This window comes from Octopus sinensis, linkage group LG2 (genome assembly GCF_006345805.1).
Source record: "Octopus sinensis linkage group LG2, ASM634580v1, whole genome shotgun sequence".
In the NCBI taxonomy this organism is placed as follows: domain Eukaryota; kingdom Metazoa; phylum Mollusca; class Cephalopoda; order Octopoda; family Octopodidae; genus Octopus; species Octopus sinensis.
Window position 1 is genome coordinate 33,983,088 of NC_042998.1, and position 26,458 is coordinate 34,009,545.

A 26,458-nucleotide genomic window follows, 5' to 3' on the forward strand; every position below is an offset into this window, starting at 1 on the left:
TTGCAATTTGTGGGTCCATATATAAATTTTGTTTTCTAGGAGATGTACCTGTATTTATTGAAATTTTCAAGATTTGTATTTGGAATTTATGTTATGAACATAACGAAATTGTTTCATTGTTAGTTTTTACTAACCTAAAAACAAATATTTTATTTCAAAAATTTGCATGTTCATATAGAGGGTCCACAGATGATAAGATAGCTCTCAGGGGGTCCACAAGCAAAATAAGGTTGGGACCCCCTCATACCAAAATGGAAAACAGATATTAAATGATTACGGTCCTGATGGTGTGTTATTTGTTCTGAGTTGGCATTTTTATATTTATCTCCCATTTACACAACACCAAAAGCATCTCACCTGAAAAAGCTGTCTAATTAGGACTCGTGCTTGCAAGGAAGTGTGTTTGAGGCTTTTATTTTATTTTGTTTTACAGTGAAGTGATGAGTCATCCTGTTACAGTGCTGCAACGAGTCGAGCAAGTTGGCCGAGTGATGGATATTCTCCTCCATGAGAGCCACAATGGTTTCCCTGTTGTGGACAACTATGACCCTTATGCTCCTATGGTGAGTAATCTGTCTTTTGTATCTCCCCTCCCAAAGGTGATGGTCTTTAAATATTTCTTCCTAATCTGGCTGTAGTCCAATAGTTAGTATCTCTGACAGAATTAAAGATACTAACTTCATTTTCAATTTACCAAAATATCGCAGCCCTACATGCACTCTTATATGCAAATGTGATGTAGGCTGCAATGATGAGGATAGAACATTGATTGGCTCTGAGGCAAAGGGTCCATAGAAAGATCCATGCTAAAAATATCACCACAAGCACATTCAGAAGCACCCAGTTCCCTCTGTAAAGTGGTTGGCATTAGGAAGGGCATCAAGCCATAGAAACCAAGCCAAAATGGATGACTGGAGCCTGGTGCAGAATAAGGTAATTCGAGAACAGACAGGAGTGTATGATGTGATTGCAGAGTCCTGAAAGCACAAGTTCTTCTGGGCCGGACATGTCGCAAGATCCACAGACAACAGGTGGACCCATGTAGTTACTGAGTGGTATCCAGGGGAACAGAAAAAAACACCACTTGAAAGGCCCCCACGATGATGGGAAGATGATTTAAACAATTTGAGTCAAGATGGAAAGAATGGCGCAATCAAGAGAGAATTGGAAGTGTATTGTGATCAGTGGTGTATAACAGCATCTGATGGTCTGGTCGATTTGTGATTACAGTTCTAAACAGACTTAGTTACAAATAAACTAATACTAACTAAATGCTTAAGGGTCCTTAACAATTGAACAGAAGATTTTTATTAAAACTAATCATAAGTGTTTCGTGCATCTAGAAAAGGGACCTGTAACCATGCCAACATGGAAAACGGACATTAAATGATGATGGTGATAATCTGTGTGGTTCTTAATCTAACTGCTTAACAAACTGGATTTATTGTTTGTGTTGTTACGCTTGTTATTGTTCATTTACTATTCTGTATTGTATAAGTATTAAATATATTGGTTTAACTATAGCCAGTTCAGAAGCAAACTATTAATGACCGATCAATTGTTTAACCAGCACATTAAGAAACAATTAATTAGTTGGTCAAATATATTTAACCAATTGACTAACAATAAAGAAGTGGTATTGAATCAATGCAAGTGTTACTATTATTGGCATTATGACCCTCTCAAGGCACAACATAATTATTGTCCACTTATTAAAAAACACTACTCTTTTACTTGTTTCAGTCATTTGACTGCGGCCATGCTGGGGCGCACCGCCTTTAGTCGAGCAAATCGACCCCGGGACTTATTCTTTGTAAGCCTAGTACTTAATCTATCGGTCTCTTTTTGCTGAACCGCTAGGTGACGGGGACGTAAACACACCAGCATCGAATGCTAGGGGGACAAACACAGACATATATACGACAGGCTTCTTTCAGTTTCCGTCTACCAAATCCACTCACAAGGCATTGGTCGGGCCGGGGCTATAGCAGAAGACACTTGCCCAAGATGCCATGCAGTGGGACTGAACCCGGAACCATGTGGTTGGTTAGCAAGCTACTTACCACACAGCCGCTCCTGCGCCTAGAGATGTTTTGTTTTTTAATGACAGCCATATTATTTTATTTCCTTTCAGTTTGTTTGTCTTGTTCGTTGTGGTTTTTGTAATTTTGTCCAATGTGCATTCCTTATTTCCATATATTCTATGTTGTAGCATATGAGGAACCCAGATGAATCGAATACCTTTGGCACTTACCGAGGAATGATACTGCGCACACAATTATTGGTTCTTTTGAAAATGAAGGTAAAATTCCAATCACTGCCATTTCTATGCTTGTCTTATTTCTACCTTCTACCCTAAATGTCAACCTTCTTGACCCCTATCACTGACCATCATGTTTTATCTGCAGCTAGTGAAACCATAACCTGTGATGTAGCCAGTCCACTTATGCATACCTTTCCTTCTTGGGACACAAAACTCTGCTTGCAAAGACCTGTTGAGGCAATCGAAATTGATAAAAAAATCAATGGAAATTGTAGTTGTGATACCAGTGCCGGTGGCATGTAAAAAGCACCATCCGAACATGGCCATTGCCAGCGCCACCTCGCCTGGCCTCCGTGCCAGTGGCACGTAAAAAGCACCAACCAATCGTGGCCGTTGCCAGCCTCACCTGGCACATAATAAACACCCACTACACTCACGGAGTGGTTGGTGTTAGGAAGGGCATCCAGCTGTAGAAACACTGCCAGATCAGACTGGAGTCTGGTGCAGCCTCCTGGCTTCCCAGAACCCAGTCGAACCGTCCAATCCATGCTAGCATGGAAAACGGACGTTAAACGATGATGATGATCAATTTCAACAGTTTAAAAGAAACCTCCACCAGGTTGCTCCCACAGGGTCATCATCACAGACCACTTCTTCTTTACCAAATAATTAATTATTTAAAAAAAACTAAGCAGTTTTACAATTAGTTTGCTCTAAAAAGGCATTTTTCCAGTTATTTGTGTTGCACCTGGATTTTCATTGATTTGGTTGGAAGTTTGCTTCCGAATCTCATGGTTTTGGGTTCAATTCCACTGCATGGCACCTTGGACATTTGTCCAAGGTGCCATGTTTTGGTCTGACCAAAGCCTTATGAGTGGATTTGATCAATGGAAACTGTAAGAAGCCTACCATGTATGTGTGTGGGCATGAATGCCTGTGTTGGTTCCCCACCACTACTTGACAACTGGCGTTGGTGTGTTTATGTCCCTGTAACTTAGCAGTTCAGCAAAAGAGATCAAAAGAACGAGTACCAGGCTTAACAAAATAAGTCCTGGGGTCGATTCATCCGACTAAATATTCTTCAAGGTGGTGCCCCAGCATGGCCACAGTCTAATGAATGAAACAAATAAAAGAAAATGAAAGCTAGAAGATTTTTTTACCTTTCTGCCCTCTGATGAGAGATCCTCACCGGTGTGGCTCAGAAGTTCATTTACCGTGCAAATGGTTTGTGGTTCAATCTCCCTTGTGGCATCTTGGACAAGTCCCTTCTGTTGTAGTTTCAAGCTAACAAATTCTTTGTCAATGCAATTGGCAATCAAAAGCTGTGCAGATGCCCATTCTTTACACATGTGTGTGTGTGTATACATGTAAAAAGCATCATCCAAATGTGGTTGATGCCAGCCAGCACCCCCACAGTGGCATGTAAAAAGCACCATCCGAATGTGGTCGATGCCAGTGCTGCCTGACTGGCTCCCATGCTGGAGTGGTTGCTGTAGAAACTTTGCCAGATCAGATTGGAGCCTGGCACAGCCTCCTGGTTTGTCAGTCCCCAATCAAACCGTCCAACCCATGCCAGCATGGAAAACGGACATTAAATGATGATGATATTTGTAAGTGTCCACCTATTTGTTTGATTCTATTGGAAAAACGATGCTTTTTGTCTATGCCCAGTAACTTAGCAGTTCATCAATCAAGATTGATAAGGATCCATTCTAGACTGCAACATAATGTACTTAGTTTGATGTGATTGATTAAAGCCTCTCAGGGTTGTATAACATCATAGCTACCGTCCATTGATAGAAACAAGTAAAAGAATTAAAGAATCTTACTCTATCCTCGCCTATCTAGAAGAGTTTGAAATATGTATAGACTGCATTATTTACCTTTGACGGATATTTGTCCTCATCTTGTTTTTGTTTAACACAATGTTTTGGCTGATATACCCTCCAGCCTTTCATCAGGTGTCTTGGGGAAATTTCGAACCTGGGTTCTCATTTCTAAGGTATTTTTCGATATTATTATGCCCACGGGCATATGGCATAGTGGTTAAGAGCACAGGCTACTAACCCCAAGATTCCGAGTTTGATTCCAAGCAGTGACCTGAATAATAATAACAACATTGAAAATCACCTTAGGAATGAGAACCCAGGTTCGAAATTTCCTCAAGACACCTGGCTGGAGGGTATATCAGCCGAAACATTGTGTTAACAACAAAGATGAGGACAAATATCCGTCAAATGCAAATAATTCCTCATCTCTTAAATACAGAGCTGTATCTATAGACTGGTTTGCATCCTCAATCTGAATTTTATAAAACCAATATACATTTCACTCATAGCTATACTCTGTCAGTTTTCTGTTTTTGACTTTTCTAGGCTTTCAATGAGAGAGAGGACCTTTTCCACACAATCAGGAATCTTCACAATAAAGACTTCAGAGAAGAATATCCTCGCTTCCAACCAATTCATGTAAGTTTTTATTTGCAACCTTTTTTTATTCAGCTTTATTTTCCAGGAATCGATGTTGATATTAGTTTATTCTAGTTTTCAAAGTGCTATACAATAATTCCTCGACTATCACGAGGTGTTACGTTCCAAAACCCCTTGCGATAGGCGAAAATCCACAAAGTACAAACTGTACTGTACTGTGTATATATATATTTTTTTATAATTTGTATATATTTCTTTTATTATAAATACCCAACACCACCACGGAGGAATCTATGTAAGCTTAAATAATAAGCCGCAACAGGTGAACCGTGAAATGGCGAGGGATTACTGTCCTGTCAAAAGATCCTTCTTTTGATATGACCCAAATATTCAAATCTGTATTTGGTTAGAGCATCTAGTTGTTTTCATGGTCAGTTATTAGTCTTACTCGTTATCGTTTCATATCGGTTTATTAATTAGAGAATCTTGTTAATCTAGCAAACTGAGGTGTGCAGAGTAACGTACCTTGGCCAGTGCTGTGACACAAGTACAAGGTGACAAGGTCCAAACATGTTTGTACTTTACCAATTCATTTTCCCTATATGCAAGACGTACAACTTTGGTTGTAATGTCAATGGGTTCACTTGGCTGGCTTTGGCTGGGTTGATCGTTTGAGTCTAAAAATGTTTCAGCTGGCTGCGGACAGGTTGGTAATGAATGGTTTAATGGTATGCAAGTCTGTGGAGAGCCTAGCTTATTTAATTTCATGAGCTGGCTGTTCTGTTGATCTGTTCAACTGGAACACTCATAGTTGTAACCAACAAAGATCCAAGCCCTGTAGATGTTTCTACTTTTTTTATTTCTTGCATTTTTCTTTTTTTAAAGTTGAATCAGTATCCAAGAAGGGCATCTCAGTGGAGATGTATGAAAACAAGAATATTAAAATATGAGGAATGATATTTAATTAGCCATTTTATTCTCATTACCAGAAAATCAATATTTCATCAAACGAACGGAAAATGCACATTGATCTCACCAGCTTTATGAATCCTGGTGCATATACAGTATCAGACGTAAGTTATCATTTATCTTTTTCGTTTTCGGATTTGGTTTGCAAGATTCTTTATATGAGTTCGTGTGTTGAAGCATATTGTTGTTTGGGGAGAGTAATTTTCTTTTTGTGCCTTATAATTTAACACACTCACTGGTAAAATTTCCATTTATTTCTTATTTTTATTTTCCTAAAATTTTTGTTGCATCTTCCAACCTTTTCAATAGTCTTGACAGAGTGTGTTACATTATAAGGTACAAAAAGAAAATGACTCTCTCCAGACACAACAGAATTATTAGTTATCATTATTATTATTGTCATCCAAATTTTGCCAAAGTCATCTTTGCCTTTCACCCTTTCAGGGTTGATAAATTAAGTAGCAGTGAAATACTGGGGTTGATGTAATCAACTAGTCCCCTCCCAAAAAATTTCAGGCCTTTTGTCCCCACTAGAAAGGATTATTATTATTATTATTTGGGCTGTGAGCTGGAAGAACCATTAGCATGCCTGGCAGAATGGTTGGTTGCTTTTTATACACCTTTATGTTCCAAGTTCAAATCCTGCCTTTTATCTTTTTGGGGTTGATAAAATAAGTACCAGTCAATCACTGGGATCGTTGTAACTGACTTGCCCACTGCCCCAAATTTTCTGGCCTTGTGCCAAATTTAAAACCATTATTAATATTAATAAGGCAGCAAGCACACAGAATCATTAGCATGCCGGGCGAAATGCTTAGTGATATTTTGTCTGCCACTACATTCTGAGTTCAAATTCTGCCAAGGTCAACTTTGCCTTTCATCCTTTCAGATTCGAATAAATAAGTACCAGTTATACACTGGGGTTGATGTAATCGACTTACTCCCTGCAAATTTCAGAATTATTATTAATATTTAGCAGAATCATTAGAATCTTTTCTACTCTAGGCACAAGGCCTGAAATTTTTAGCAAGGGGGCCAGTCGATTCAATCGATCTCAGTATACAACTGGTACTTAATTTTATCGACCCCGAAAGGATGAAAGGCAAAGTTGACCTTGGTGGAATTCAAACTCAGAATGTAAAGACAGACAAAATACTTCTAAGCATTTCACCCGGCATGCTAACCATTCTGCTAACTTGCCAACAGAATCATTAGAATGTCAGACCAAATGCTATGATGCATTTGCCCCAACACTTTACATTCTGGCTTCAAACCCTCAAGGGTTGATAACATAAAGCACCAGTCACATACTAGGGTCAATGGCTTTGATTAATCCTGCCTCCCTTAAAATTATTGCTCTCGTGCCTCAATCAAAACCCATTATAGATTTTTTTTCTTCTTTAAATGGAGAAAAAAAATCAGTTTGTGACTGGCTCTTTTAATTACAGTGACTGAATATGACAAAGTTACCAGTGATGTCTGTTTGCTAATTAATTTCTCTTAATTCCAATTTCCAAAATATGTTTTCTCCCCTTGTTTTGTCTTGTTGGGTTGCAATTCTCATCTCTAAAGATGTGGTTACAAGGTACAGGCATGGCAATGTGGTTAAGGAGCTTGCTTTGCAACTACCAGGTCTTGGGTTCAGTTCCATTGTGTGACATCTTGGGCAAGGATCTTCTTCTATAGTCCTGTACTTTGTGAGTGAATTTGATAGATGGAAACTGTGGAAGCCTATCACATGTGTGTGTGTGTCTTTGCATTTGTCCCCTATCACTGCTTGATCATTGGATTCCCAGTTGCTCTTTGTCTATATTTACTAATCATCATCATCATCATTTAGCATCTGTTGATGGGGGCTCCAAAAGGGGTCTCAGGGAGTAGCGTCCCTGCCTACCTGAGCTAGTTTTTGACCACATTTCTTAAAAATCATGGTAGTGGCCTTGGTCTCAGGGCCACTCATGTCTAGAAACTGAAGTTGGGAGTAATTAAGGGCATGCTCTCCATAGAAAATCCAGCTCCAAAAAAGCCTCATGATAACAAAGGAGAATGGGCACCAGCCAGCCCAAAGATTTGGGTGGGCTGCACCTGCCTTCCCCAGTTGCTATGGCATTGAAGTAGATCTGGCCACCCCCGTTAACAGGGACAAAACCTGTATTTAAGACATTGGATAATGATGATATTGTTCATGCTGGCATGGGTTGGACAGTTTTGACCAGGGCTGGCAAGCTGGAAGGCTGCATCAGACCCCAGTCTGATTTGGCATTGTTTTCTACAGCTGGATGCCCTTCTTGATGCCAACCACTCCAAGTGTAATGGGTGCTTTCGCATGTCACTGGCACAGGTGCCATTTGCACGACTACTATTTTACTTGATTTGATGGGTCTTTTTCTCAAGCACAACATAACCAAATATCTCAGTCATTGCCTCTGTGAGGCCCAGCCCTCGAAAGGAGCCTTTCACATGCCACCGGCATCAGCCACTTTGCCTCCATGAGGCCCAACACTATAAAGGTGCCTTTTACATGCTACCAGCATGGGTGCCACTTACGTGACCATGACAATGGCCACAACAATGATTTCACTAGGCTTCACAGGTCTTTGCAAGCACAGCATATTACCAAAAGTCTCGGTCGCTAGTTGTTGTGATTTTAGTTTTGATCACGTGATTTTGATTGTCTCAATTGCTGTTATATGCCTGCAGTGTGATTGCACGGAGTTCTGTTCTGTTTGCAGACGATGTGCTCAGCGTTGATTTTAGTAGTCTAGAATGTAGCAACTCGCTGCATAAAAATTTTATTGCATTGAAGTTTGGTTTTGCTTACAATTTAGCAATCTTTGTATTGTATATTGCTGTATTTTTTGTCAATTAAAACCTTTTAAACTTTGATATTCGAGTTTGGGTTTATAACACTAGTCATTGCCTCTGTGAGGCCCAAAGTTCAAAGATGATGCTTCACCACCTCATCCCATGTCTTCCTCCACCACAGGTTCCCCTCTACCAATAAATTATTTAGTGAGTATTGGTTTTAAATTTTAGCACAAGGCCAGCAATTTTGGAAGAGGAGGTAAGTTGATTACATTGACTTCAGTATTCAACAGGTTCATATTTTAATTGACTTTGAAAGGATAAAAAGCAAAGTTGACCTTAGCAGAATTTGAACTCAGAATGTAAGATAAAATACCACTGAATATTTTGCCTGGCATGCTAACAAATCTTGCCAGCTAACCAAGACTAAACAAATTCAGAATAAAGTTTATAAATTTAATAAATATATATAACTGGAATTCAGTTACATTTCCTCTTTCATATAAAATCTGACACTTGATTATAAATGAGAAGTATTTTCTCAAGATAAAGTGTTTATAGATGTAGTTAGAAAAAATAAGTGAGCGGAGACTACAAGATAAATCGTGAAAAATGTGTTTTCATACATTCAGGTGTTTAGGTGTAGCTCTCGTATTTTATTTACATTTGATGGATATTTGTTCTCATCTTGTTTGTTGTTAACACAACGTTTCGGCTGATATACCTTCCAGCCTTCATCAGGTGTCTTGGGCAAATTTCAAACCTGGGTTCTCATTCCTAAGGTATTTTTCAATGTTATTATTACTATATTATTATCCACTACAACATATGCCTGTGGGGCATAGTGGTTACTAACCCCAAGATTCCGAGTTCAATTCCAGGCAGTGACCTGAATAATAATAATAATCATCATCATCATCATCATTTAACGTCCGCTTTCCATGCTAGCATGGGTTGGACGGTTCAACTGGGGTCTGGGGAGCCCGAAAGCTGCACCAGTCCAGTCAGATCTGGCAGTGTTTCTACAGCTGGATGCCCTTCCTAACGCCAACCACTCCGAGAGTGTAGTGGGTGATTTTATGTGCCACCGACACAGGTGCCAGACGAGGCTGGCAAACGGCCACGCTCGGATGGTGTTTTTTATGTGCCACCGACACAGGTGCCAGACGAGGCTGGCAGACGGCCACGCTCGGATGGTGTTTTTTTATGTGCCACCGACACAGGTGCCAGACGAGGCTGGCAGACGGCCACGCTCGGATGGTGTTTTTATGTGCCACCGACATTGAAAAATACCTTAGGATTGAGAACCCCGGCAATGACAGATGTTTGGCATTATGCTGTGCTTGAGAAAACCTATCAAGCTGAACAAAATAACAATCATGGTAAGTACCGACATTACGCAAATTGGTACCCATGCCGGATGCACATAGAAGCATCTCGGTGTCACACAAATGACACCCATTACACTCTTGGGGTGGTTGGTATTAGGAAGGCCATCCAGCTGTAGAAGACCATGCCAAATCAGACTGGAGTCTGGTGCAGCCTTCCAGCATGCCAACCCAGTCAAACCATCGAACATGTGCCAGCGTGGACAACAGATGTTGAATGATGATGATGATGATTATTTGTGACCTTTACAATTTACTATTGTTGGTTAGATTGTTAAAACTGATACCCAACTTGATCAAATGTGGGTCAGAAGAGAATGTGTGGGGGTGTGTATATATATATATATATAGATGTATGTATGTGTGGGTGTGTATATGCAGATGTATGTAAGCATATGGATATAAAAGTAAACAGACCAACATACAGACGGATAGGTACATAGGTTATATGAACAGACAAGCACCCATATGCAAATGGAAACTGAAACACATGACCATATATATATATATATACTCACACACACTTTTCTTCAAACAAGGACACATATAGAGACACATGTCCACACATATGGGGATGCACATCCATACATACAATCATAGTACATAGTTGCAAAACACACACAAGGAGGCAGAGGTACACACACATGCAAACACATGAATATGCAAAATACATACACACACATGTACACACACATGCATGTATAGGCACACACACACACTGATCTACACATGCGCACAAACAAAAAGGAATGCAGTGTGAGTAATGGACAGTCAAAACTATTGAAAAGGTTGCAAGACGTAACGAAAATTTTAGAAAAATAAAAAAAAGAAATAAGTGGAAATCTTACTGGTGTGTGTGTGTTAAATTATAAAGCACCAAAAGAGAATGATTCTCCCCAGACACAACAGAATACTCCTGGATTATTTTAGTAAAATTATATCTGGAGGCAATCAGCAGAAGTGGATCAAATATTGAGTTCTGTGATAGATAAGTCAGACTCTAATCAGTGAAGGAGATTCTGATTCTCTAGAAATAGCAGCCAAATGTTACTCAAATTACACCCTACCACCTTAGAAGAAGGAGACATTAGCTTACACGATCTTTGATACACTATGTCCGAATAAAAGATGAGATGATCATAGCTGGAATGCTGATTCTAATTCTGCTCAATCATGACTGATCAGGACTAAACAACACCACATCGGAATACTGACTTGTAAGATCAATCATAATAGTTCTATTAAAGTAATTCTATTGCTGGAGAACTATTTCTTCATCTAGCTCACTGGTACTTAAGCTTAAATAAGTTCAAATGTACCAAAATTCATCAAAAGCTCCTTTGATATCCAGAGCTATCACACAAAACTATTTGCCAACACATTTTCTAATGATTATTCCAGGTCTCAGGGTGGATGGTGTGAAAGTTTGCTGAGATTTAGCTAGGAACCAAATCGTTTTATCATTATTATTTTTTTTTTTTTATGGATTGTCAATTCTATAACCTTATCGTTGATTCTAAGCAAGGCTATTCGATTATACTTCAAAGCTTTGGCTTTGGTATATCTCTTGTGTGTTGGTATTACAAAAGCAAATTTTCACAGACTTAAAACATGACAAGACGATTAAAGGTTGGCAGGTTCTATTTGGCATTCTATCAGGATCTTAAGTATTTTTTGTTGCGGCATTATTGTCTTTGTACCATTATGTTTAAAAAAGACTCTGTGATGTGAAAACCATTAGTAAATTACCTAGAGGAAAATTTTATTTCTGTTGAAGTCAGTGAAATGATGGGGGCTTTCAGAAGTGAATGAACAGCTCAGAATCATTTTTGTTGTTGTTTTCTTAATCAAGTGGAAGGGTCAGTGTCTTTGACCTTTGCAGGTCGTCTGACATTAATTAGTTGATACAGTTCTATATTTAAGAGATGAGGAATTATGTACATTATTTACATTTGAAGGATATTTGTCATTTTGTTTGTTGTTAATAATAATAAACATTGTGTACAGTGCTCAGGTGCACTACAACTCATCGAAAGTGTATATATAATCAGGTGTAGTTTCGACGGATTTCGGAAAGCATGAGGGCCTTAAAGGATGCAGTGTCATGGCAGTCAACAACTGACGCAGGCAGTTTATTCCATGCTTCAGCAACTCTGAAGTCGACTTTGCTTTTCATCCTTTCAGGATCGATAAATTAAGTACCAGTTGAACACTGGGATTGACTTAATCGACACATCCCCTCCTTCAAAATGGCTGCCTTTGGAGCAACATTTTGGTTGATATACCCTCCAGCCTTTATCAGGTGTCTTGGGGGAAATTTCAAACTTGGGTTCTCATTCCTAAGGTATTTTTTGATGTTATTATCATAACTCAGCATCTTGGGGTTAGTAGATTCCGAGTTCGATTCCAGGCAGTGACCCGAATAATAATAATTATAATTATATCGAAAAATACCTTAGGAATGAGAACCCAGGTTCGAAATTTCCCCAAGACACCTGATGAAGGCTGGAAGGTATATAAGCCGAAACGTTGCGTTAACAACAAACAAGACGAGGACAAATATCTGTCAAATGTAAATAATTAATTGGTTGATATTCAATGTTAACATTTTGTAAGATGATCTGAAGAAACAAACTGTGGGAAGCAGAGAATTTCAGAAACAGCGTTCTTGTGAGAAAGAAATGGAAGAAGTAGCATTCTGTCCATCTGCCAAGGTTGACTTAGCCTTTCATTTCTTTGAGTTACATAAAATAAGTACCAGTTGAACGCTGGAGATCAATGTAATTGACTTAGCCCCCTCTGCCAGAATTTCAGGCCTTGTGCCTACAGCAGAAAGGGTCGTTGTTGTTAGTAGTAGTAGTAGGGTAACGAGCTAGTAGAATAATTAGCACATTGGACATGCTTAGCATTATTTCTTCCTGTTCTTCATAGCCAGAGTTCAAATTCCACTGTAGCTAACTTTTCTTTTTAGTCCCCCCCCCCTCAAAATTTCATGCCATGTGACTATAGTAGAAAGGATTATCATTATTATTATTATTCACTGGGCAAAATGCTTAGTGGCGTTTTGTCTACCACTATGCTCAGAGTTCAAATTCCGCCGAGGTCGACTTTGCTTTTCATCCTTTCAGGGTCGATAAATTAAGTACCAGTTGAACACTGGGGTCGACTCAATCGACACATCCCCTCCTTCAAAATGGCTGCCTTTGGAGCAAAATTTGAAGCCATTATTATTATTATTATTATTATTATTGAAGGCAGCAAGCTGGCAGAATCGTTAGCACACCAGGCAAAATGCTTAGCAGCATTTCATCTGCCGCAACATTCTGAGTTCAAATGACACCGAGGTCAACTTTGTCTTTCATCCTTTTTGGGTCAATAAATTAAGTACCAGTGAAACACTGGGGTTGATGTAATCAACTAGTCCCCTCCCTACAAATTTCAGGTCTTGTGCCTTTAGTGGAAAGGATTATTATTTTTCACTTGTCGCATACTATGTACATATCCCTTCTTTTTCAGTGTATACTTACCCCACCCAATTTTTTAAAATAATTTTTTTTTTAATTTTATAATTGCATTATATGTAAATCCCCACACTTTTTGGCAGTCTGTGTATTGTCTCCCCTCATCCTTTGTCCTTGTGGCAAATAAATGAAATCATTTTATTATTATTATTATTAAGGAAGCAAACTGGCAGAATCGTTAGCATGCTGGACAAAATGCTTGGTGGAATTTCATCTGTGTTCTGAGTTCTAATTATGCAGGACCTAATATTACCTTCCATTCTTTCAGCGTCAATGAAATAAATTATCTGTTGAGCATTCGGGTTGATGTAATCCACTACCCAACTCCAACAAAATTGCTGGCCTTGTGCCAAAATTTGAAACTATTATTATTATGGCATGCAAAAACACTCACTACTCTCTCGGAGTGGTTGGCATTAGGAAGGGCATCCAGCTGTAGAAATTTTGCCAGATCAGATTGAGCCTAGTGCAGCCTTCTGGCTCACCAGTCCTCAGTCAAACCGTCCAATATGCTAGACCACTGGTTTAAATTGTTATTAATCTAATTAATATCAATTTCTACCCTTATTATCTAAATTTATATATGTCTATGCATGGAAAGTGGACATTAAATGATGATGATGATGATGATGATTATAAGGTGGCGAGCTGGCAGAAACGTTAGCAGGCCAGGCAAAATGCTTAGCGGTATTTCGCCTGCCGCTACGTTGTGAGTTCAAATTCCGCCGAGATCGACTTTGCCTTTCATCTTTTCAGGGTCGATAAATTAAGGACCAGTTATGCACTGGGGCGATATAATCGACTTAATCCTTGTCTGTCCCTTCTGTGTTTAGCCCCTTGTGGGTAGTAAAGAAATAGGTGTTTCATCTGTCTTTACGTTCTGAGTTCAAATTCCACTGAGGTCAACTTTGCCTTTCATCCTTTCAGGATCCATCTAATCAACTGGCCCCTTATGCCCGAATTTCAGGCCTTGTGCCTAAAGATTATTACTATTATTAAGTCAGCGAACTGGTGTGATTTTCAGCATTGCTGGGCAAAATGCTTAGCGGCATTTCATGTGTCTTTCTGCCAAGGTCAGCTTAGTCTTTCATCCTTTTGGAGTCAACAAAATAAGTACCAGCTGAGTACTGGGGTTGATGTAGTTGACTCACCACACCCTCCCAAATTGCTGCCCTTGTGGCAAAATTTGAAAGCATTATTATTATTATAGATCAAGGAGTTGGCTATCTTAGATTCTAATATTCAATGTTTTGAAAGTAAGGTTTGCAACAGATAAATACAAAATTATCATTCCATTGGACACCATTCCAATACTTGAGAATGATAGCGAAAAAAAAAATAACCCAACTGGTTGGTCAAAGCAAATATGTGTCCTGGGGCGAAACACTAACAAATCATTATTATGAACACCTATAGGCATAGGAGTGGCTGTGTGGTAAGTAGCTTGCTTACCAACCACATTGTTCTGGGTTCAGTCCCACTGCGTGGCACCTTGGCCAAGTGTCTTCTACTATAGCCTCAGGCCGACTAAAGCCTTCTGAGTGGATTTGGTAGATGGAAACTGAAAGAAGCCCGTCGTATATATATATATATACACATACATACATATATATATATACATACATATATGCGTGTGTATATGTTTTCCCCACCCCCAACATCGTTTGACAACTGATGTTGGTGTGTTTACGTCCCCATAACTTAGTGATTCGGCAAAAGAGACTGATAGAATAAGTACTAGGCTTACAAAGAATAAGTCCTGGGGTCGACTTGCTTGACTAAAGGCGCTGCTCCAGCATGGCCACAGTCAAATGACTGAAACAAGTAAAAGAGTCACAAAAAAATGACCCTTTATAGAATACTCGACAAGCTGTTGACCCTCCATGTAGTGCTTAGAGTTGGTTTCGGTTCATAGTTATTTCCATTTGATTACAACGTCCCCAATTATCTTTGGTTTGTTGCAACCTCTCATTTCCAGTTTGTCTTTCAAAAATCTTAGATTTTATCACTCGTACAAGACATTAGTTATTTAAAAGTTCTCGTGACAAATACCATGGCAACTGAAGTTGTGGCTCAGTTTTGATATACTGTTGCAATCACTTTCAGTTTTCCATTACATCAATGTATTAGAGAAAGGCATCAACACCATGACTTCACAGGTGGCAGTGATAGTAGTAGGAGTGAAGTCCTGAGATTTCATAATTTAGTAAAAATCAATATTTTTATTACTGCTCTAAATTTTTCTCTGATATATAACCATAGTGAATTTAACCTTATTAGACAAGAGACCTTCTTTTGTTTGCAGCCTCCTAACTAGCCAAAAGATTCAACTATAAATGAACAGTGCGAACAAATATTTTTGTGTGCAAGTGTAAAAAGATGCGTATTTATATCTGTCTATTAATACACCTTATGTGTATATGTATGTAATTGTGTATGCGTGTGGGTAAACCTATCGACATGCAGACAAAAATATCTGTAACCTTCATGCAAAAAAATATCTGCAGATCTTGCATTATACTTGTAAATACATATTCAGATACATACATATATATGTATGTGCACACGCATTTATATACACACATACATTCTCTTTTACTTTTTTCTTTTTTAAGCTGAACGTATGTGTGTGTGTGTGTGTTCATCTGCCAGTCTGAAAGATGTTCCCACAGGAACACAGTACATCTTCACAGTGTAGGCGTAAAAGATCAATAACTTTGGTGCAACACTAACAGATTTGATGACTCACACACACACACACACACACACATATATACGCATACACACAACCATACCTTTGCACTGATGTTGAAATTGCATTATCAATATCAGTTGAAAATAGCTTGTAAGATGCCGTCTTGTGTGATGGAATGTCTGTGCACTAGATTGCTGTTGGAAGCTGAGCGAAACAGCATTCTACATCTCTTCATTAAGTAATTCTTTTGTGTTAGAAAGCAGTTTTAGTTATTCAATCCCCTTCTGATTTTTTTTTGATTTTTTTTTTTCATTCTTAAATTTTTTTTGATGAATGAAATGCAAATATATTTGATAAGACATCATGAATGAAGTGTAACTGCCAAGCTTTTTTTTTTTGTTTCTTTTGGTCTTTTTATTATTTTTCATTCAATCTCCACTGTCGTTTTACTTCATTTTCTATCACCATGGCCACCACTGCTGACATTTTCCCAACAATCACTATATACCTATTTCTTTACTGCCCACAAGGGGCTACACATAGAGGGGACAAACAAGGACAGACAAACGGATTAAGTCAATTATATCGACCCCAGTGCATAACTGGTACTTATTTAATCGACCCCGAAAGGATGAAAGGCAAAGTCGACCATGGCGGAATTTGAACTCAGAGCATAGCGGCAGACGAAATACCGTTCAGCATTTCGCCTGGCATGCTAACGTTTCTGCCAGCTCGCCGCCTTAATCACTAAACACCATCTTTGCCTTCTCTAACCAATTTAACAATCTTTATCATCCCTGTGCTATACATGGGTCTTCTCTCTTTTGATAGTCACCTCTACAACCATTTGTTGCTGTCCCCAATAAAATTACACGATTATTACTTCCCCCCCCCCATTAACTTCACCATCATCCTTATTGTCATTGATGCTACTCTCACTGGCATTAACCATTGTCATCATTACCACCATCCCCGTTTGACTCCTCTGCTGTAACCTTCGCTGTGTACCCTAACAACACTTCCCTGATCTCAACTACTGCTACCACCACAGCAAGCAAATGTGAGACCTTTAAGTGGTTGCTCAACCTGCTGGAAATAGCAGCCGTAATTTCCTTTACGTCAGTGGTTCTCGACCATTTTTTTACCTATGGACGCCTTTGATTACCGTTTTATTCTGGTGAACCTCCTTAACCATTTGATATTGAAAAACTAGTTCTATAGACATTTCTTTCAAAATTCCTTTTTACTTTGCACACACTAACTCGTGCAGGTTAAACTATGTTAAACATTAGAGAACGAAACCTCTATCTTACAATAAATGCATAAAAAAGCAAAATGTTTTGATGAGCCCTTAATGTACTACTCTACATCCCAAAATTACTATTTTTTTAGTGTGGACCCCCCACCTCAAATTTTATATGGGCCCTTGTTGAAGAACCATTGCTCTATGTTGTTCTAAACTGTTTCTAAAAATGTGACGATGAGCTAGTCATAGATGGACTGCTGTTGATCATTACTTCAGCAGCTACTATATCACTATTATTACAATTAGTTTCGTAATGTCACCTGTACTATTAACATCCCTCTCATCTTATTCTTGTCCAATCATGAGTGACCATCTGTGTAATTGGTCATTTATTGTTTGGGACCAGGACATATTATTTCCCAGGTAATATGTTTGTTGTTGTGGCAGCAAGCTGGCAGAATCGTTAGCACGCTGGGCGAAATGCTTAGCAGTATTTTGTCTGCCGCTACGCTCTGAGTTCAAATTCCGCCAAGGTCGACTTTGCCGTTCATCCTTTCGGGGTCGATAAATTAAGTACCAGTTACGCACTGGGGTCGATATAATCCGTTTGTCCTCTCTGTGTTTAGTCCCTTGTGGGTAGTAAATAAACGGGTATTTCGTCTGCCGCTACGTTCTGAGTTCAAATTCCGCTGAGGTTGACTTTGCCTTTCATCCTTTCAGGGTTGATAAATTAAGTACTGGTGGTGTACTGGGGTCGATCTAATTGACTGGCTGCCTCCCCCAAAATTTCAGGCCATGTGCCTAGAGTAGAAAAGAATGTGTTTGTTGTTGTTTAGCTCCAGATCAACTCTGATTAAAAGATACCCACATTTTTTCTCAGGAAGTGTGATTCTAATGTATCCTTTCCCCTTTTAAGATAGAGTGTAGTGTGATGAAGATTTTTGCTGCTATTTCTGACAAGTTAAGCAACTTAAATGATTGGAGCTCTCTCAACTTTTCTCATTCACAATAGTTTTTTTCCCCATTTTCTAGATAAAATTTTCACAACAATTTAACGAAGTTTTGTGAATGAAAACAAATGTATAATTTAAAATGCACAGAAAAAGAAATTCTTCAATGATTGAGCATGAGTTTGTAAAGAACATAATTCTTTGAATATTTTGTAGAATTTTAGATAATGCTGTCTCATTTCATCATCATCACATTTCTCTCTCTCTCCATGTGCCAAGCATAGCTGTGTGGCACCTTGGGCAGGTGTCTTCTACTATAGCCTCAGACAGACCAAAAGCCTTGTGAAAGGATCTGGTTCAGTCATTAGACTGTGGCTATGCTGGGGCACTGCTCTGGGGAATTTTCGTCAAGTGAATTGACCACTGTAGTTGTTCTTTTTTAAATCCTGGTACTTACTCTATTGATCTCTTTTGCCGAACTACTAACTTACAGGATTGTAAACAAACCAACACGGGTTGTCAAGTGGTGACGGGGAATAAACACACACAAAGATGCCCATATATATATATATACACACACACAACACAGGCTTCTTTCAGTTTCTGTCTACCAGGTCGACTCACAAGGCTTTAGTTGGCCCTTGGCTAGTATAGAAGATACTTGCCAAAGGTGCCATGCAGTGGGACTGAACCCAGAACCATGTAATTGAGAAGCAAACTTTTACCATACAGCAATGCCTGTGCCTATTTCTGTAGTGTACTTAATTTAGAATATTTATCAAATCTTTGTCTTACAAATAATTGTTGCCTCTTTCCATAGTTTATCAGTCAATTGTCTCATAAATAATCTAAATTTTATGTCTTCCATTTTATTTCATAGTTACTGAGTTACATACAGGGCTTCCAATAATGTTGTAGATCAGTAGTTCCCAACCTGGGGTCTGAAAAGGTAGTACTGGGGGGGGGGGGTCCATGAACTAAATTCAAAATTTCGTGTGTATGTATGTATATATATATATAAACATATATATCACTGTGATCACCGTGACCGACCAGGCTATCAGATGTTGCTACACATCGCTGGTTACAATGTGCTTCGCATTGTTTTAGCCTTTAAATGACGCTACCCCACTGGCTAAGCGAGCAGGCCAACAGAAGAAAGAATGAGATCAAATTGTGGCGAAAGAGTACACCAGGGATCGCCACCACCCCCTGCCGGGGCCTTGTGGAGCTTTAGGTGTTTTCGCTCAATAAACACTCACAATGCCTGGCCTGGGAATCGAAACCACGATCCTAAGACCACGAGTCTGTTGCACCTCCACACACATATATATTTATATATATATATATACACACACACACTCACAGACATTTCATATATTTATAATAACTATAGCATAACCATTGTCTCGCACCATCTCTGATGAAGGGATATATAAAATATCCCGGAAACATCTGTAAGACCTTCTCTTTATAAATGTTCCAAAATCTTTTACAGCCTTCGATTTTTATCTCATTCTGTTAATTTTATATATATATATATATATTATATATATATATATATGCATGGTAATATATGACCTGCGTTGGACTCCACATTTGCATAATCACTAAACCTGGAGCTTAACTATAGTCTATCCATAGCACTTACTCAGCATTACCTCTCATAACCTATATATGTATATATAAATATATCTCAGGAATGTGTCGTCAGTAATTACTCAAGGTAGGCAGTTGGTGATGTTTATGGAGTGGAATACAGGCATGTGATTGAGTTGAAGGCTGATTTACTTCTGCCTTTATAGCGCGTAAAGACAACAGTGTTGTAGGAATGTACGCAGCACGTGTACTACAGCAATATCATGCTTAGCTTAAATACTGAGATTGAAAGGCCAGGGCAAATTATACCTACCTAATGTACAAAAAGTAAAATATTTTGCATTTTATGCAGAGTATTCAGAGTAACCTTCATAATTTTATGGCATTAGGTGCATATTTTGCCATAAAAGGAAAATGTTACTGATGATCTATTTTATTCAGGGTAGGCACTGCCTACCTTGCTTACCCAGGCAGCACATTCCTGATATATATATATATATATATATACACACACACACACATACATAAGGTTAAGCATATTAAAAGGGGTCCATGGGAAAACTCTTAAATAAAAGGGTTGGGAACCACTGTTATAGGTAAACAAATATGAGATGTTCGTTTAGCAGACGACAATTAATTACTCTGAAGTGCATGAATATTTTGTAAAAAAAATAGTTCAGTAAAAAACCTATATTCTTGTGTATCCAGCTTCATTAAGGAACATCCCTACATATACCACCACCACCACCATAATAATGGCTACTATAGTTCTTGTATGTCTGTAATCTTCCCTTCCTCCTCTCACCGTTATCATTCTCTCTCCATTAAACACTTTTCTTTCTTCGTCATTTTTGCTTCCTCTCTCTTCAACCAACCACCTGACCATATAAACATTACAGCATTCCTTTTATTCTACGTCTCACCCTTTCATTATTCCCTTCTGCTAAACATCCTTTTCTCTCTCTCCTCCTCCTCCCCTCTTTGCCTTTCCCGTTACAGTATATGCAATTATGCTACTATATTAATATTACCAGATTTGATACCAAAGCCAATTTTGTTTTAATTTGTCACTAAATGTTTCTTATTTCAATGCCTCACTTCTAGTGTGCAACATACTCACGAATCTTCCGGCTGTTTCGGGCATTGGGCTTGCGGCACGTTACAGTTATAAATGCTGAACATCAGGTAAGCTTACTTCTTATTAAATCAAATGCCCCACAAATCTTTTTTGCCTTTATAATTTCTACAGAAAAAAAAAAAATAAAAAATTCATGTAGCATTTAGTTGTTAGTAGTGAACATTCCAGACCAACTATAAAAAGAAGGTCTGAAATCACAAAGATTAGGAATAAGAAATAAAATGGTGCAACAAAGATTAAAGCTGTGTGATGGAATGTCCATACGTGGAGCTTACCATAAGGCGGCAAGCTGGCAGAAACGTTAGCACACCGGGCGAAATACTTAGCGGTATTTCGTCTGTCATTACGTTGTGAGTTCAAATTCCGCCGGGGTTGACTTTGCCTTTCATCCTTTCAGGGTCGATAAATTAAGTACCAGTTCCGCACTAGGGTCGATGTAATCGACTTAATACTTATGTCTGTCCTTGTTTGTCCTCTCTATGTTTAGTCCCTTGTGGGTAATAAAGAAATATATATTTGAACAAGTTTCATAATAACTGTATTTAAAAAAATCTTTGCAACATATTCAATTGAATAATTTACTATAGTAAATTTCCTTGTTTTTTTTAGTACTCAAACTTACATTTTGATATCAGATGTATTAAAAAGGAAAAGTAAGAAACTTGCCCAATAGTTGGATCTTAAACTACTTTCTGAGTATGCATTACTGCCGGCAGTTTGTAATGTCACTATTTTAGCGAACATCTCCTGTGTTGGTGGCACGTAAAAAGCACCATCCGAATGGGGTCAATGCAAGTGCCCCTTGATTGGCTCCCATGCCAGCGGCACATAAAAAGCACCACTCAAACGTAGTCGATATCAGTCCCCCCTCCCCTGACTGGCTCCTGTGCTGGAGGTACACAAAAAGCACCATCTGAATCTGGTCAATGCCAGTGCCACCTGACCGGCTCTCATGCCGGTGGCATGTAAAAAGCACCCACTACATTCTCCAGTGTTAGGAAGGGCATCCAGCAGTAGAAACCTCGCCAGATCAGATTTGGAGCCTGGCGCAGCCTTACTGGCTTGCCAGTCCTCCAGTCAAACTGTCCAACCCATGCCAGCATGGAAAGCAGACGTTAAATGATGATGATGATCTTAAAATCCTTTGGTGTCTTAGTTATTGAACAGTCACAAACATTACAGAAGTTCTGAATTTTTTTTTTCATTCTGAAGGCATGTTAATTAAGCAGCAATGATCTGAGTAAATATTTTTTTAAATATAAAATATTTGAAATTTAATTATTAGAAAAATTAAGTTCATCTCAAAAATTATGCATACAAATGAAAAATCAGAAGGTATTTTGAAAATAGGGATTAAATAAAGTACTTTCTGGTCCACCCCTGTTCCTTTCCCATGGAAATTCTGTTTTTGACCAATGTAATCTATCTACCAAGACATTTCATTCATATTCTATTCACTTGGACATTGTTGAATATTAAAGGAATGTTCTTAATCCTATATTGGATTAAATAAATCCTATGTATAAAATAAAATACTGAAATTCAACTTGAAGGCTACTTTTCTTGCCTTACTCTTTACCCGTTTCAGTCATTAGACTGTGGCCATGCTGGAGCACTGCCTTTAGTCGACCAAATCAACCCCAGGACTTATTCTTTGTAAGCCTAGTACTTATTCTATTGGTCTGTTTTGCCGAATTGCTAAGTTACGGGGACGTAAACATACCAACATCGGTTGTCAAGTGATACGTACACATACACACACACACACACATGACGAGCTTCTTTCAGTTTCTGTCTACCAAATACACTCACAAGGCTTTGGTCGGCCAGAGGCTATAGTTGAAGACATTTGCCCAAGGTGCCACGCAGTGGGAGTAAATTAAATTTAAATTATTTGCATTAGAAAAAGCAAAACCTGAAATTTCCTTTGTCTGCAATTCTTGGAGATAAAATCATTGAAAGTTGTATCCTTGAGAAGTAAATTCTTACCTGATATTGCAAAATTGTACCAGAAATCTGTCTTCACTTTATTGTAGAGGGTCATGGCGGAGATAATATACACTTTGTTGTCTCTGCATTATTCTATCTTTGATCATGTGGTTTTACAATGTATCGTGGCTCTTTCTGGGGCCTTGAGATCAAATTGTGTGTGAGGAATGTTTCTACCACACTGTTCAGTATTTGGGTAATGACGGCCAGCAATATCTGCATTCATAATATATGAAAAATACAGTGAACCATAGCTAAGTTCATTTTGTCTGACAAAACTCTTTTACACAACAGCAGTTTATATATAAAAAAAAAAAAAAGCAAACAAATACCAACTAAATTGTTTATAGATGAAGAACTAACTGTGAATCTGTTTGTTTTTGTTATCTTTCAGATGATTCCGTGTTTTAAAAGTGTTCATTATTGTTATTGTCATACATCCACATTTCATGCGCACCTGGCTTGAATTGATTATAGTTTGAATCGGTTCTTATTCAGAGTTGCTATCCTTTTAAAGGAGTTAGCTGACTAACCCCACTCATACATCAAATGTTGGCATTGTTCCTATAGTCGAATCCCCTTTGTAATGCCAATAAATTAACAATGTGTATTGGATGCGTATTGTTTATGGCACCAGCACTACGGAGGTTGTCCTACCCTCTGCACGACTATAAACTCTATTCTGTGATATCTTTTATCTATGGCTAGCGTGGTCAATGCCAGTGCCGCCTGACTGGTCCTGTGCAGGTGGCATGTAAAAAAAAGCTCCATTTGAGTGTGATCATTGCCAGTGCTGTCTGCCTGGCTCCCGTGCTAGTGGCATGTAAAAAGTACCCACTATACTCTCAGAGCAGTTGGCGTTAGGAAGGGCATCCAGCTGTAGAAACTCTGCCAAATCAAGCTGCAGCCTCCTGGCTTGCCAGCCCCCAGTCACATCGTCCAACCCATGCCAGCATGGAAAGCAGACGTTAAACAATGATGATGAAAATCAAAGCTGATGCAACATTATGGTTTCCGATAACTGAATTTTCTTTTCCTTTGTTTTTTCAGGTGTGTGGTATTGTGACACGGAAAGATCTTGCCAGATTCGCAAACCTTTGAATAAAACACAAAATCAGTTTTTCTTCCTGGTGATGGATATTTATATTTTAAAATGGACAGTCTAGCTACATTCATTCCTGCATGAATGGGAATTTTGTGACTTTGATTCCTATGGAGTCTGCCATAAACTTGCTTCACACCTTTTCAAAATGGTTCACTGATAATCATGTACAGAATATGTTTTACTTGATGTAATTATATCAAGCCTTATGCAAAGTGAGAAAACAAAACAAAGTGAGACTGGAGGAATTTGTGGTGCCACTGAATCTAAGCATTAAACTTTATCCTGAAACATTAACAATTCTATGAAGAGCAGCCAAAATATTACAATCGTTGGCCCAGGATGTATATGTACGCACACATCACTGTCATCAGTGGACGTTAAATGATGATATACACACAAGCATATATGTATATAATACACAAATATATATATATACACACACACATACACACACAGAAAGCGAGAGAGAGAGAGATTCATGAATGTACTTTGAGTGCATAAGTAGTTTGTGTCTGTGGTGTGTGTGAGATTTTTATATATATGTATATATTACGGAGATGTACTTGCATAGCAAGTGACCCGATCTGAGATCATGTGCAGGAATGAAAACAATTGCAGCTTGGAAGGTGTTTATAAGCCATTTAAGAAACACACAAAAACCGTTAGATTCGCTTCAACATCTAAATTTAATTTGTCAAAATATTTTCGTCGCTTTGAAACCGCGACCTGCGTGTTTCTTAAATGGCTTATAAACACCTTCCATGCTGCAATTGTATGTGTGTGTGTGTGTGTGTGTGTGTATATGTATATATATATATATAAAGCACACACATGTAGACATCCATAATTCCCTCTCTCTCTCTCTCTTTCGGAGAGGCACAAGCACCTACACGCACATATACACACACGGCAGTAACTTCCTCCTGCCGAATTCAATCACAAAGCTTCGGACCTCAGTGAAATAAGTTTTGAAAGTGATGCACAAATGATTTGAGTTTTTTTTTTTTTTTTTGCAAGGAACTTTTCATTCTTTTTCATCAGGTGATAGAAATGGCTGCACTGCTCCGCATCAAACTAAATGCCAAAAACGGTATTTAGAATCATCCCTCTGCATTGTAAATTGAAACCATTCTGAAGTTGTAATGTGATTCAGCACTACCATTTGCTGGGAATTCTTTATGGTGTAAAAATTTAATATTTGCTTCTAAGAAACTAGTTTAGAATAATATTATTTTGACTTATAATGGCACTTACCTTTTCTTTCACAACAAATAACTTGAACACGATTTCCTTGAATCCCTTGTGGGTCTGCAGAAGAAGCAAAAGGACCAAAAGTATATGGAGGTTAATTCAGTCATTTATAGTTCTCTAGAAATTGATTTTTCTTTGGGGTTTTTTTTTTTCTGCCAATGTGAAAAAATTATTGTTAAAGGTGGTGAACTGATAGAACCATTAGTGTGACAAAATGTTTGGTGGCATTTCTTCCAACCCATTATGTTCCGAGTTCAAATGTCACTGAGGTTAGCTATGCCATTCATTCTTTCGGGGGGGGGGGGTCAAAGAATGAAAGTACCATGTAATCAACTTCCTTCTCCCTTTCCTTGTACCAAAATTAGAAAGAATTATTTGTATTTTTTTTTTCCATATCAGTTTCTATTTTTTAAAAGAACACTGGCAGTGCCCCAGCATGGCCACAGCCTTAGGGCTGGAACATAGAAGAATAAAACAATATAGATAACAGTTAAATGCTGTGAGGCAATTAGCTCAGCATTTCTCTCTTTCTAACAATTTAGAGTCAATAATGATTATTGTTTTTAGTATGAACATACAAAATCAAAAAATTGGAGGAAGGTTAGTCAATAAAATTGAGACCCTGGTACATGACTGGTATTTTATCTATAGACACAGAAAGAATAAAAAGTAAAGTTGACCGTAGCCAGATTTGAACTCAGAACTGAGGAGCCAAAGCAAATACCACAATCCATTTTGTCTCATGCTAATAACTCTACCAATTCATTGCCCTTAATAATGATGGTGGTAATAGTATGTGCATCTCTGATCACGAGCATCATGGCCATATAGTGAGAGGAATTCTTTGAGGTTTGAATAATTCACCTCTGGAAACATGGGTGTTTTGTTCATCATCCTTAAAACAAACTTTATTCAATGACCCTTTTTTTAATAGGATAGGCTACTTGACCAGAAGAAAATTCTAACTGGGCCCCACCTGCAAGGTCATGTGCTGTTTATCTTGTTACAAGATCATGTCACACACATATGGTTGTGATGCATGTGCCTAGTGTACCCTTATCAGACAGGTAGTTATGATGGGTATACTGGGCTTTGTATATTTTACCCCAG

General features: G+C 38.4%; 1 protein-coding gene across 2 annotated transcripts in view; it reads left to right on the forward strand.

Annotated features, from left to right (window-relative positions):
* The window catches only part of LOC115232332 (H(+)/Cl(-) exchange transporter 7), an 89,497-nt gene extending 65,095 nt beyond the window's left edge, over window positions 1–24,402 (forward strand). For both annotated transcript variants that reach the window (XM_029802160.2, XM_029802161.2), the window contains exons 19-24: window positions 434–563; window positions 2,213–2,302; window positions 4,639–4,731; window positions 5,682–5,765; window positions 20,970–21,050; window positions 24,043–24,402. In XM_029802160.2, coding sequence (XP_029658020.1) covers window positions 434–563; window positions 2,213–2,302; window positions 4,639–4,731; window positions 5,682–5,765; window positions 20,970–21,050; window positions 24,043–24,093 — 529 coding nt within the window. In that variant the 3' untranslated portion in view covers window positions 24,094–24,402. The remainder of the gene's footprint in view (window positions 1–433; window positions 564–2,212; window positions 2,303–4,638; window positions 4,732–5,681; window positions 5,766–20,969; window positions 21,051–24,042) is intronic.
* The last annotated feature ends 2,056 nt before the right edge of the window (window positions 24,403–26,458 follow it).